This window comes from Protopterus annectens, chromosome 2.part1 (genome assembly GCF_019279795.1).
Source record: "Protopterus annectens isolate FY-2018-M chromosome 2.part1, PAN1.0, whole genome shotgun sequence".
Taxonomy (NCBI): Eukaryota; Metazoa; Chordata; order Ceratodontiformes; family Protopteridae; genus Protopterus; species Protopterus annectens.
In genome coordinates this window covers 343117558-343130580 of record NC_056729.1, presented here as the reverse complement: position 1 = coordinate 343130580, position 13023 = coordinate 343117558, and the positions used below count along the sequence as shown (strand labels likewise).

Here is a 13023-nt window from a genome sequence, read left to right as displayed (position 1 = left end):
CATCTGGGTATGGATGCATTTTTCTAGGATTTTGGCCAGAGGGGAGAGTAAAGCAATGGGTCTGTAGTTATTAAGTTCAGTAGAGGTCCCGCCTTTATGTATGGGTGTAACATAGGATATTTTCCAGAGTTTGGGCACATAGTTTTCAACAATTTATCTGTTTATGAGAGTGGAGACTGGAATAGCAATAGCATCTGCTGTGAGTTTTAAGAAATTGCTGGGGAGTAGGACGGTTTCTGTTGATGAGGTTTTTAGTTTGGAGAGCATGCTTTTCATTGAAGTGGTGGAAACTGTTTTGAAGGTAAAGCTTGTATTAGGGTTATTTGTGTTGGGGGGATAGTGAGGAAGGAACTGTCCTGTGATACTAAGGACAGAATTCAGTTCGCAAAGTGGGAGCTGAATTGTGTTTCGATGGGAACTTTAGTGTCAGGGGTGGTTTGGTTTGGGGGTAGCCTTTTGGGTGGATTTTAGTATCTAGTTTACATTTTTCCAAAATTTTTGGAGGTTGTGTTGGTATTTAGTTTGTAATGTTGTGTAGTAGGATTTTTTGTCCAGCCTAATGCATTTTTTTGCATGGTTGCACAGTTCTTGGTACTTAGTTAGGCTTTGTGTTTCTTTGTTTTTTTTATAGTAAATCCATGCAGTGTCTCTGGACTTGAGGATTTGTTTGGTTTCTTTACTGAGCCAAGGGTTTGTAGAGGTTCGAACCTTGATTTTGCACAATGGAGTGACAGTGTCTAGGTGTTGTAGAAATGTTTTGTTGAAATATGCTACAGCCTGGTCAAGTGGGAGGGTTTTTAGAGGGGTCCAGTCACAGTTACAGAGTAAAGTGTTGAGGACCTCAGGAGAGAATTTTTTGTTTCTAGTGGATAGTTAGTGGTTTTGCATATGCTTGTTCTACTACGTATAAAGTATATTATGTTGTGATCACTTAAGGTGTCTGGGAGACTGCCTACGTGAGAGTACAATGTGGGGTTGTTAGTTAGGACCCAGTCAAGGATGGATTCCCTTTTAGATTTTTTATTACATCTAGATGAAATTTGGACTAGTTGCTGGTAGCCATGGAGATTTATTAGATTACTTGGTGGTTGTGACATACAGGTGAACAAATCTAGGTTGAAGTCCCCCCAGAATATGGGTCTCTTGTAAGTATGTGGAAGAACACCAAGATAAGAAGTCTTCAAGGCTAGCAGGTGTATTACCAGGTGGAATATAGATCACAATTGTAGTGATGACCTTTTTAGGGTGAAGTTGAAGTTGTGAGAAAAGTATGTCCCAATTATTGGGGGAGGGGTAGGAGTTTGGTAATTGACGTACAGTTAAGTTGGACTTGTACAGTAAGGCAGTTCCACTCCCTTTACAAAGTGGTCTGTCTTGTCTAATGATATTGTAGCTGGTAGGGAGAACTGAGTTAGCTATGTTTTTATTTAGCCAGGTTTCTGTTAAAGCAACTATGTCTGGGGAGTAGTGTGCTATTGTGGCCTGGAGTTCAGGAATTTTATTTTTGATACTTCTAATATTAATATTTAGCAATAAAAGATGGTTGGTTTTGCTGCTGTTGTTGATTTGCCCAGGGATGAAGATAGTGGGGGTGTTATGTTCTGACATTTGTGTTGGACAGGATGGATTTGGGCCTGGGTTTGGGTTGATATCCCCACTTATGGTGAGCCTGGTGTTAAAATGGTGATACAGATGTTGGAGTTTGGTGAGGAGTTTAAGAAAGTATTGTGTTTCTTTGGAGTAGGAATGAGAGCATATGTGTTTAGTTCTGAACTGGTCCATTATGTAGTTCTTAAACAATTGTGGGCAAATATTATTATAATGTGTGGCGTCTGTATATAAGACTAGACTTAGTTGTGTGATAGTCATGGTTATAAAGTTTAAGTTGATTCTAGGTGGGGGGTCTGAATAGGAATTATAGGGTTGCACTACATGTGGATGGGGAAGTAGTGTGGGTGATGCAAAAAAATGCCTAGTGGGAATGAGAGTGATTGGGAGTATTTTGTGTGGAGCAAGTTGGTGTGGTATAATGTGATATGACTTGAGGAGCTGTGATTGGTGGAGGTGATGTGAGGTGAGCTGTGGGTGTGGCTGCGATTACTATAAATGTAGAGGTAGTGGGGGCGGGAGGGAATAGGGGGCAGGGGAGCGGAGAGAGCCCGAGCGTTAGCGAGGGCGAACGGAGCGGGGCAGAGCCCACCAAGACAAGAGAAAAAAGTATTACTTTACAAATCTGAACACTTTAAACAAATTCCTGAGGTCTAATGGCTTGCCAGCAAGCAGAATGTAATTGCTGAAGAGCACTTGTGTCCTGGTGGGAGACTAGAAATTTAAAGATGGCTCCATGCTCAGCAGGATTCTAATACAGACTTAGTATTGAGGGAGGGAGATAGCACAAGGGGTGTAAACCAGGTGGAATGCAAAGAAACCAGAGAGGCAATTAGTGGAAATCAGTGAAGGCCTCAGAGGGGGTAAGTAATAATTCAAACTACTTGCAAAAGTGAAGGGGAGAAGAGACAGCAAAGTTTATTAAGGTTGGGAGTGTGGATTCACATTGACTTGCTGATTAGTAACTGGTTTGTGCACAGATTAGAGTAGGGAGATACATTAGCAATGAAGGGTAATGTATAGAGATATAAATAAACAGGTGGGTCTCTAAGTGATACAAACTAAGGCAGAAAGCATGGAGAGAGCTGCTTGATGGTTAATTTAGTCACAGGGATCTGAATTAAATGTATACTATCTATTGAATAGTTAGGATTACTGTACTAGCTGGTGGGGGAGGGGACACAAGGCTACAACAGTCAAGTTTTATTAGCAGCTGAGAACTACTAAGAAATACTGCTAATGTAATAGCTTCACTCTCATAAAACATACAAGTAGAATGCCTGGGTGGACTGACCCTGCTCTTGAGGCTCAAAATGTATATCCTTGTTTAGTTTGCAGTGCTGATTCCTTCTTATACTGTATGGGTGAAGTCGTAGCCGCACACTGCAGATTTGCTTGAGTGTGTTCCTGCTCTTGAGGTTCACAATGTATATCCTTGTTTAGTTTGCAGTACTGATTCCTTCTTATACTGTATGGGTGGAGTGGTAGCCGCAGACTGTAGATTTGCTTGAGTGCGCTCAGCAAGCAGAATGTAATTGCTGAAGAGCACTGGTGTCCTGGTGGGAGACTAGAAATTTATAACATGTTACAGAAGCTGATATTCCATTCTGGAAGGAGAACAGAGACTGAAAAACAACATCATATCAATACAGCAGTCCACATGACTGCTATTCAGGATTATAAGACATTTACATATAAAAACATTTAGAGTGATTTTTATGCATAAGTAATGCAGAGACTATATATATATATATATATATATATATATATATATATATATATATATATACACACATATATACATATATATATATATATATATATATATATTTTTTTTTTTCCCAGTTTTATGGTGGAGTTTTCCTTTAAATGCTGGTTTCAAAGTCATCAATTATGCCTGGGTTGAAGGAAGACGGACCTTAGCAATTATGTTGAAATTCTGGTTTGTAATTTGGCAGTAGTACCATATCCAATTCATGGGCACTTCCCAGACAACAGTAACAAACAGTTCTTTTAAATTTCTTCATAATCTTAGAAGGCAAAGTACCTTGCCCTTAGGCTTAAGCATCTCACAAACCTTTAACATGCTTCATCGCCTGAAAGACTTTGCCAACCCTCTTTTCTTCAAAATATTAATTTCTATTTTAAGTTCTTTAAGTCTTTCACCAGTTTGTATTAGCACTGCTGACTGCTTGGTCACATGTGGGCAACTATTCTGTTTTTATAGTATTTGCTTAGCCCAGGTTACAAACACAATGACATCTAGTTCTGTCTAGTCTAAAACCACAAAGAATATAATTAATAAATTGTCTAGTTTAAAACCAGAAAGAATATAATAAATAAGTTGGCAAACAGATAATCCCAAATACTTTGGATATACTGAAACCAACTATATATAATGAGATTCAAATGTCTAATCAACAGGCAAGTAAAAGCCACTTTTTACCCAGTATTTAAATTATGTACTTTTGTTTACCAACAATATCCTAGATGAAACAATAAATGCTGCATTTTCTGTGCTTGAGCGTTTTGTCCCACTTTGCATGCTATGTGAACAAGATAACTGCAAGCCCTACCAGTGGCATAGCTGGGGGGCTCAGAGAGGCAGTCGGCCCAGAGAGGCAGTCAGCCCAGGGCAGCACTTTTGGGACTGTCAACTTTAATACTTTAAAAAAAAATTATTTAAGGGCGTTCTTTAAGAACAGTCCTGTAGCATCATGTCTGTGCATGCGTTGTTGTTCTTTCTGTCCGCAAGCAATTTAAAAACATTTGCCTGTAAGGAGAGTTTTCTAATTGCTGCTGTGCTGCCCTTTTTAATTCTTCTGCTGGTGCTGGTTCTGTTCCAGTAAGGAGAGTTTTCTAATTGCTGCTTACATTTGTTTTTCTGGTTCCTGCCAGAGTGTTGTTTGTGTATTGCCCAATTAGTTCTGCTGGTTCTGTTCTTACTGTGGATGTTCATGTATTGCCTGATTAATTATTATTCTACAAGTTCGTGTATTGTGCTGCAATATTAATTGTGTGTGTGTGTGTGTGTGTGTGTGTGTGTGTGTGTGTGTGTGTGTGTGTTGTCCGGATTTTCACAGAATGTCTGCAACGTTCGGCTCGTACTTTTGGTCTGTCCCTCTTAAAAGTTGTGGTTTTCTGGAAAATCAGTGAGAACTGAATACACTGAATTATGACAGCCGTTTAAGTTTCAGTCTTCCTGTCTTTCAGGAAATGCATGGTAACACAAAACACTTGATTCTAGCAACCTTCTAAGATTATACAAGAAATGTTTAAAATGTGTTCCTGGTTTTGGGCCTTTGTCCCCCCCCCCAAATAAATTTGGGCTTTTTCCAGATTTCTTGTACTGCAAGGTTGAGAGATTTGGTTGAGTGTCAAGTGGCTTTTACAAGGAGCCGAGAGTTTCAGAGCAAGAGAAGTTTAGTGCTGCGTATGCTAAGTCTGTTTGCTCTGTTAGTAGCAAAGCAGGTAGTATACTTGCTTTTGATGCAGAAGGCTGTGGGTTCTACTCCCACAGTATGTAGATGGATTGCTGATACTGTACTGTGTTGCACTTTAAAGGGAGTGGATGCTGCAGTCCTGTGAATATCCTCCTTTGGAGGAAATACCTAATTAACTATGAACCTGTTATCAGTTTGCCATCCATTCCCTATTGCAATATTACTAGCTTATCATTTTTTTAATGTAACATAGGCAGTTTATTCTTCAACTGCAACAGGCACTTTACTTGTAGATGAAAGAATGAAATATAAAGTTGTTTGTTAGCGGCAACCTCTTCATTAGTTACAGATCTCTTTAATGTGGAATTATTTAGATGACTTTGACTTCTGCATATACTGTGCATATTTACTGACTTTGGTGGATTGTAATGATGGATGTTTGAGTAGACTTTTATGATGAAAGTGTCCTGAACTGGGCAGTTTTGTCATTACTGGTTCATACATTTTGTTTCATTGCTTACTGGAAAAATGTTCAAAACAATAAATTTAAAACACGCTCTAACAAGTATGCTGTACTATACAAAGAGTATAATTTAATACAGTCAGGAAGGTGAATCAAAGAACACATGTATGTGTGCAAGGGGCCTATGATTTGAAAACAGCCCAAAGGTAAACTTTATCCTCCACTGGCCAGATGCATTTTCTTTGAATGTGGGTTTCAGTTGTTTCAATACCAGAGAAGTTTTAATGCGAAGTCTGTTTTCACTGTGAAACTGTATTGCTTTGTTTAGCAGATGTCTATCAGTGTTTGTGCTATAAAATTTAAAATAAAAGCTTTAAATGAAATCCAAATAATAATTGTAGAAGAAAAGCATAAAGCAGTATGCACTTTACTGTGTTTATGGTAAACGGGGAGAAATAGCCAAGTAATGGGACACTGGAATGAGTGCAGGGGAAAGGCTGTGTATGGGGGGCCCATTTGACCACGATTTTGTGAGGAGGGAGGGGACAGCAAGGTCAAAGACAGCCCGGGCGCCACAAACTCTACCTACGCCACTGAGCCCTACTAATGAAAATGAGATAGTACACTAGGATTCTGTTGACAGCTACACCTATCTATGATTAACTCATAAAATAATCACTGTCCTGTACCATAAGGAATCTGTGTAATGTGAAATTTTAGAGACAGACTGAACATTTTTTAAACACCTTTACTGAATTATCACTTATGACATAGGCAAATTTGCATTCATATAAAAGTAATCAAACTATATGAACATGACAAACATTACACTTCACATATATTGCTATACATCATATAACCTAAGCAACATTACATATATTATTCAATTCCTGCCCCCTTTTTAAAAACAAACATCTTTATTAAACCATCAGTTATGATATGCTCAGATAACATATAAAAACAGGGTCTATATCACATAGTCAAACTGTCATAAGTTCGATTATGTAAATATCGAACCCGGAAGTTCGAAGTATAAAAATTTCGAACACTCAGAACAGCGATTTGTTTTCCCAGGGAAAACAAATTGCTGTTCCGGTACAAAACGTAGAAACACATGAACACTACATATTGTTGCTAATGTGTACCCCCTACTTAAATATACCAACTCCAAGAGCGCACCACAGTGGAAGAAATAGCAAAGCCGCGAAATGGCCCACTGAATTCTTTCCCTGGGAAAGAATTCAATGTTCCGCGGCTTCGCTATTTTCAAACTTCGAACTTCCCAGTTCGATGTTTCAGAGTTCGGACACTTGTGCATTCGAATGAATGATATAGACCCATAAAAACTGCATACATATTACTTGCATTGCACATGACAAATGAAATACTGGAATCTCAGAATGCTTTTAGTCAGTGAAGTATTAAAGTTTAGTATAACTTACAATTAGCTCTCTGTATTTTTTCTTCAGAGATTGATGCCGTTCTCGCAGTTGATTGGCCATCAGTTTGTACTGGTCCCGCTCTTGCTGGCATGTGTCCAACTCTTTGGAGAGGATAAGCAAGGCCTCCTTTTTACTCTCTAGTTTCCGTTTACATACCAAATACTGAAATAAAGCCAAAATAATATATGTATAATGTCTAGTGATGGTGATATGCACACCTAATAAACAAACTAGTAAACATTGCTTTCAGTTATTTCAACCAGGTTTCTAGCAGACACCAGTTACTTCCTAAAAAGAGAAAGTAACAACTTAAACACTGTCTTCCCAATACGTTTAAGGTGACTTAAAGCCAGTCTCAACATTCCAATTCTCCTGTCCATCCCTTCTGTACTACATACCACCAAGGGGTAAAATTAGGAAGGAAAATTCATGTAACAAGAGCAAATTGGGACAAAATTAAGAATATGGTTTTAAGACAAAGATGTAAACAGAAAATAATTACATGCTTTTGTTAAACCATTCGTCAGCCTGTATCATGTTATTTGGAACCACAATGACACAGGGATAAATCTCTCAAAAGAATAACAGTTGTTAATCAAATAATTCTAAATGCTTGTTAACTGCAACTACAGAATGTATTAAGGTAATTGACCAAATAAAAACATCTTACTTGCTGAGTGCTCCACTAGTAGCCACAACACCTAAAAATACAAGCTTCTTCCTGCTACACAGTTATAGTCACGTTAGAAAGTAAAGTCTGGAAATGCAATTCTCTGTTTCTGTGGATGTTTTTTAAATAACTGTCGCAAACCATACTTTTCAAAATTTGACTGCCACAAATAATAGAAATGCATCATTTACATAGCTGATAGGAAGCCATGTTCTGAACCTTAAATGCTTTCCTGTCAGCAACATTTGAATTCAGCAAAATGCTACTAAAAAGTTATTTTTAGAAAAGGTCACTTATCAAATGCTAAGTGTAGATGGCCACTTCCAGTTTTTATCTTACAAAAGAAAGGGTGATCACCCCCATCCCAGTGGCACAGAGGGATGAAGCCCTATCTGCAACCCTGAAAATGTGTGTTTGATTAGTAGTACTGGAGGGGAGGGGATGGGATAGGGAGGATGGTAGTGATTACTGTTACAGTGCCCACCCTGGAGACAGGAAGGTAGCTGGGCTTGCACCTTAGGTGACACCTAGAGGGAGCAGTGGGTGATGCAAGCTGTGCGGCACAACCCTTAACAAAACACACTCTTAATCAATATTGCAAGGATCCACACATCAGTCCAGGGACTAGCATGTGTATGGAGAAACACACACTTCCTCAAAGTGATAGGCTGCAATGTTAAACTCCATGGGAAACAACTTCACAGGACCTGTTAGCAGGTCCATTCCCTAACACCAAACTCAAGGCTTTGAGGAATGAATTAATTGGTGGCGTTCCTTGGGCAGGAATGAATGGGGCATGGGGTTTTTGCTTAGTCACGGTCTGCCTGACTCTTGTCCTGCAGAATGAATGAACTGGCAAAGAACATGTAGTTGAACCATCGGGCAGGGTCCTGCAGAGGTCAGGATGGGGAGGTTAAAAAAGAAAAAAAAAATAATTAAAGAAAAAGTGACCATGACCACACCCTCTATACTATGTGTGGTCATAGTGGAATTTACTCTCTCCTGGACAGTCTCATCTGATCCCTAAGGCTCTACTCTTGGAAGATCGTAAAAAAGCAAGTTAGTACAGAGAGGACAGTGCATCTACAGTTCTGCTTTAACTTTTTAAGTCTTTATGGTTACATTCAGGCAAATAAAGACAAACCCCACTGTACTGGCCTGAATGTCACCATACAGACTTAAAAAGTAAAAAAAAGTATGAGCATTCAGAAAACCTTGTGCGGACATTCAGGTTAGAGTGCGGGTTGGGTGAGTTAGGGTTAGGGTGCGGGTTAGGTAAGTGTGCAATTGTGACAGAATTGGGGTTGGGGCAGGTTAAGTGAGTGAGGTAAGTGCGCGATAATGAGAATTTGGGGTTAGGAGTGGGTTAAGTGAGTTAGGGTTAGGGTTAGGGCGTGGGTGAGGTGAATGTGCAATAGTGAGAATTTGGGGTTGGGGCGGGTTAAATGAGTGAGGGTTAGAGCACGGGTGAGTGTGCGATAGTGACGGACCTTAGGGTTAGGGTCTGGGTTAAGGTAAGTGGAGAGACAGTAGTGTATGTGCAGTGTAGTGTAGGGTTAGATGTAACTTTTAAATGTATGTGTGTGGATGGCTGATTTTTAGTGTGCTTGTGGTGGGTGTGTGTTACTCGGAACAGCAAATTTTTCCCTGGGAAAAAATTGCTGTTTTGAGGTTTCGATATTGTTAGAGTTCAGGTTTTGCAGTTCGTCATTACAGCATTCGCTAATGTGCCGTTTCGATGATCTGATATAGACTCATTTCAGCCTGTTCGCATAGGACAGATGTTAGACGCCATGGGATTCTCTATGTGAGGTATTTCTGTGGCCTTTCCAGTTGGTGTGGATATTTGGAAAGGTACACACCAACAGGGTATTATACTCAATTACTGGCATAATGAGGGAGGAGGATAGAGAGGTAATCACCTTTTTTTTCTGGATGCAATCCCTTTACTTACAAGATGAACCAAGTAAAAGGCTTTTCTGACCATTGATGCTACATGATGGTCGAATGTGAGACTGTTGTCAACCTGAGTACCCAGGTCTCTCACCACAGGTTGTGTGCTTAGGGGGTTGCCATTGATGTGGTAATCAGTAGGGGCCGTGTTTTTGCTGAACGGTATGATGATACATTTTTTTGCATTTAACTTGAGGCCATGATTTTGGCACCAGTCATTTGCTGCTGTGAGACCCTCTTGCTGTATGTTAACATTATTTGGGGAGTCAATGATAGCACCCAACTTGCAGTCGTCCACAAACTTGTTCAGCTACAGGCCTTTTGTCTTTGCCTGGACCTCTGAGAAGTAGATGCCAAAAAGTAGGGGTCCCAGGCAGATCCCTGGGGAATACCACTAGTGACAGGTCAGCCATCAGAGATGGAGGCACCAATTTTCAACTTGGGGGTCCTGTTGGTGAGCCAGTTGGCCACCCACCTGATGAGATAGGGATTTATGCCAAGTTGTGTTAGCTTTTCAATGATGCCAGAGTGAGGGACTATGTCAAAGGCCTTGGCCAAGTCAAGGTAAGCGATATGTACTGACTTTCCCTCATCCAGGGGCTTGGTGACAGTCTCAGAGAGGTCAACCAGGTTCAACAGAGGCAAGATCTGCCCTTGACGAATTCAAAATGGGTGGGATCAAGTGTTGGAGATTGCCTATGTCTTTGTTTATGAAATCCATAATATGTTCCATGGGTTTACAAATCACACTTGTCAAGCTAATGGGATGATAGCTTCCAGGGTCAGTAGTAGCACCACTTTTGTGCAAAGGGATGACAATGGCAGTATGAAGGCTGTACTTAGGCTGTGCTTAAATAGGGTGCTTAATGGCAAATCTAGTAATTGCTGGAGACAGTGCAGAATGCAGCCTGGGATACTATCACGTCTCATGGAAACTGTGTTCTTTGTCTTGGAAAGGGCTTTAAACACTTGATCTATGGAGATGTGAGGTGCAGGACAAGTATCGGGGATGTTGAAAGGGCCTTTGGGAAGCAGGGGGTGATGTTTGCGCTGAACCTATCTTCTAGCTGGTTGACTAAGTCAACAGGATCAGTGTAAGAGATACAATCAAGTACTAATTCAGAACAAACTTGGGCTTTGCCATGGACGTTCCTGATGTAACTGAAGAAGGCTCTGTAGTTTCCCTTTGTTTTGGAGGCTAGTTTCAATCATAATTGGCTTTGGAGGTTTTCACTAGTGATCTAATCTGCTTGTTGAGGCTAAGCAGGGAGGTTTTCCAATTTGGAATTTATTCCTTTTTACCTTTGAACAACAGTTTCTTCCTTTTATCGTAAAGCCTGTTGATAGAGGATGTCCACTATGTTTCCTTGAGGAGCAAGTTTTAGTTCAGTTGGGTATGGCTGAATCCATGCAGTTATATAGGTGCTTGTATACGGCACTGGCATACTGTTCACCATAGTTGTCTGCATCCTCTGAGGGGGGTGGTGGTGTGAAGCTACTGATACATTCCCTTAGGAGGTTGTAGTCAGCTTTTGAGAAGTTAGTTAGCCTGGTTACAGCTAGGGGAAGGGGTTGGGTGGGATATAAACTTCGAATGAGACAGACCAATGATCTGATCTCACCAGGGAAGAGCATATTATGGGAGTGGTGCAGCAGTTGCCCATGTTGGTGAGAACCAAGTCCAGAATGTTATCTCCCCTTGTGGGGGATGAAACGAGCTGGTCTAGTGCATTAGAACTGATGACGTCAAAGAATTGTTCAGTGACTGCATTCATGCAGGAATAGTTCACCCAGCCTATGGTGGGGTAGTTGACTTCATCAAGGTGCCCCCTAATGTCCTGATCCTTGGTGACTTCAAGTAGATCCAGGTAGAATAAGTGGGTGCCCAGAGTCATGGAGGGGGTCTATAGCTGGTTATAACTTGGATGGGTGTCTTGCCAACTGTCAGCTGCACCAGTGTTTCATGCTGGCAAACCAGTCTGGAGGTGTGCCTGCCCTTAATGAAGATAGAGACTCCACCACCCTTAGTCTTCCCGACCTCAATTTGGGATCAGAATGTGTGGAATGAGGTACAGCCTGGTAAGGCAAGAGTGCTCTCTGCAGCCCTGAACCAAGTTTCCCTGATCGCACAGACTTAGGCATCTTAAAATGTGAGGAGAGCCTTCAGTGAGTCCACTTTCAGGTTAAGGCTCCTAGCGTTAAGCAACATGAACTTCAATTTGTTTTTTGACAGATCTTTTATCTTGGACGATTTGTCTTTCAGACATTGTCTAAAAAAGGCACAATGGGGGAAGGGAAGAGCCATGCCCAAGTTTCAGAATCCCAGGGGTGACAGGTGGAAGCCATCCCTGGCAAAGCATCAAGGCCCGTCAACCATGTCATCCCAGGCAAACAGATACTGGATCCCCTTGGAATGACACCAGAAATTAAGCCAGTCATTGAAGTCTATTTTATGTTGGTATTGTGGTATAATTCTTGGTGAAAGTAGGCTGCTACTTCGGGCAAGGGTCATACCTGCCTGGAACACATACTCTGAGAGGTAAACCATGTCTCTCTTCATAGGGCCAAGTAAACTACACCTTTACTACTACAAGAAAATCTTTGGTGCAGCTTAATTTCCCTGTACCCTTCCAGAAAACAGGTGGTCCCCTCAAGGACATATTCGCAATGACTACAGTTACCAAACGAACATCTTACTCTCCCGGTTCACCAAAACCAGTCTTTCCAATATTGTTTTAAAACCAAGATATTTTATTTTTGTAAACAATAATGGGTTTAGCCTCACAATATCTGTATATTCCTTATCAACTCCAAAAATCATCCAATTCCTCTCCACAATAGATCTAAGGCTTTGAAAGGTGATGGTGTAAGTTAACAGCACAGTGGCGCAGTGGTAGCATTGTCACCTCACATCAAGAGGTTCTCCGGTTCAATTCTTGGCTGGACTATCTTCTGTGCGGAGTCTGCATGTCCTCCCTGTGTTTGTCTGGGTTTCCTCTGGGTGCTCGGGTTTCCTCCCACGTTTCAAAGACATGCGTATGGAGCGTTTCTCCCCAGGCCTCCACTGAAAATTGGCTTTGTTCCAAGTTGGACTTTCCGGGTAAACAAATGTCAAATAAAAAAAAACTCAAGGACCCTGTTAAAAGGCTGACACATAACACTACTATCAATCATGTTGGTACCAGAACTGATAGTGTCGAGCACATCTTTCCTACCAAATAAAGGTACAAAAATGGCCCTTCCTTCTCATACACTCTACTTCTCAAAAAATGTTTGATAAAAAAAGTATCAGCATAACCCATCCTAATGAACATACCCTCAACTTTCTCATTTCAAACTGGTAGTCCACCTCACTAGATATCATCCAGGCCAATCTTACACATTGCCCTTTCACCAGAGCCATCTTCTGGTCTAAGGAATGTATACTCTCAAAATGAAGTAATG

At 40.8% G+C, this 13023-nt stretch overlaps 1 protein-coding gene across 3 annotated transcripts in view; it reads right to left on the bottom strand.

Annotated features, from left to right (window-relative positions):
• CCDC149 (coiled-coil domain containing 149) overlaps positions 1–13023 on the bottom strand; it is a 1547151-nt gene that overhangs the window by 1370148 nt on the left and 163980 nt on the right. For all 3 annotated transcript variants that reach the window (XM_044062178.1, XM_044062179.1, XM_044062180.1), the window contains exon 2: positions 6957–7118. In XM_044062178.1, the coding sequence (XP_043918113.1) occupies positions 6957–7118 (162 nt within the window). The remainder of the gene's footprint in view (positions 1–6956; positions 7119–13023) is intronic.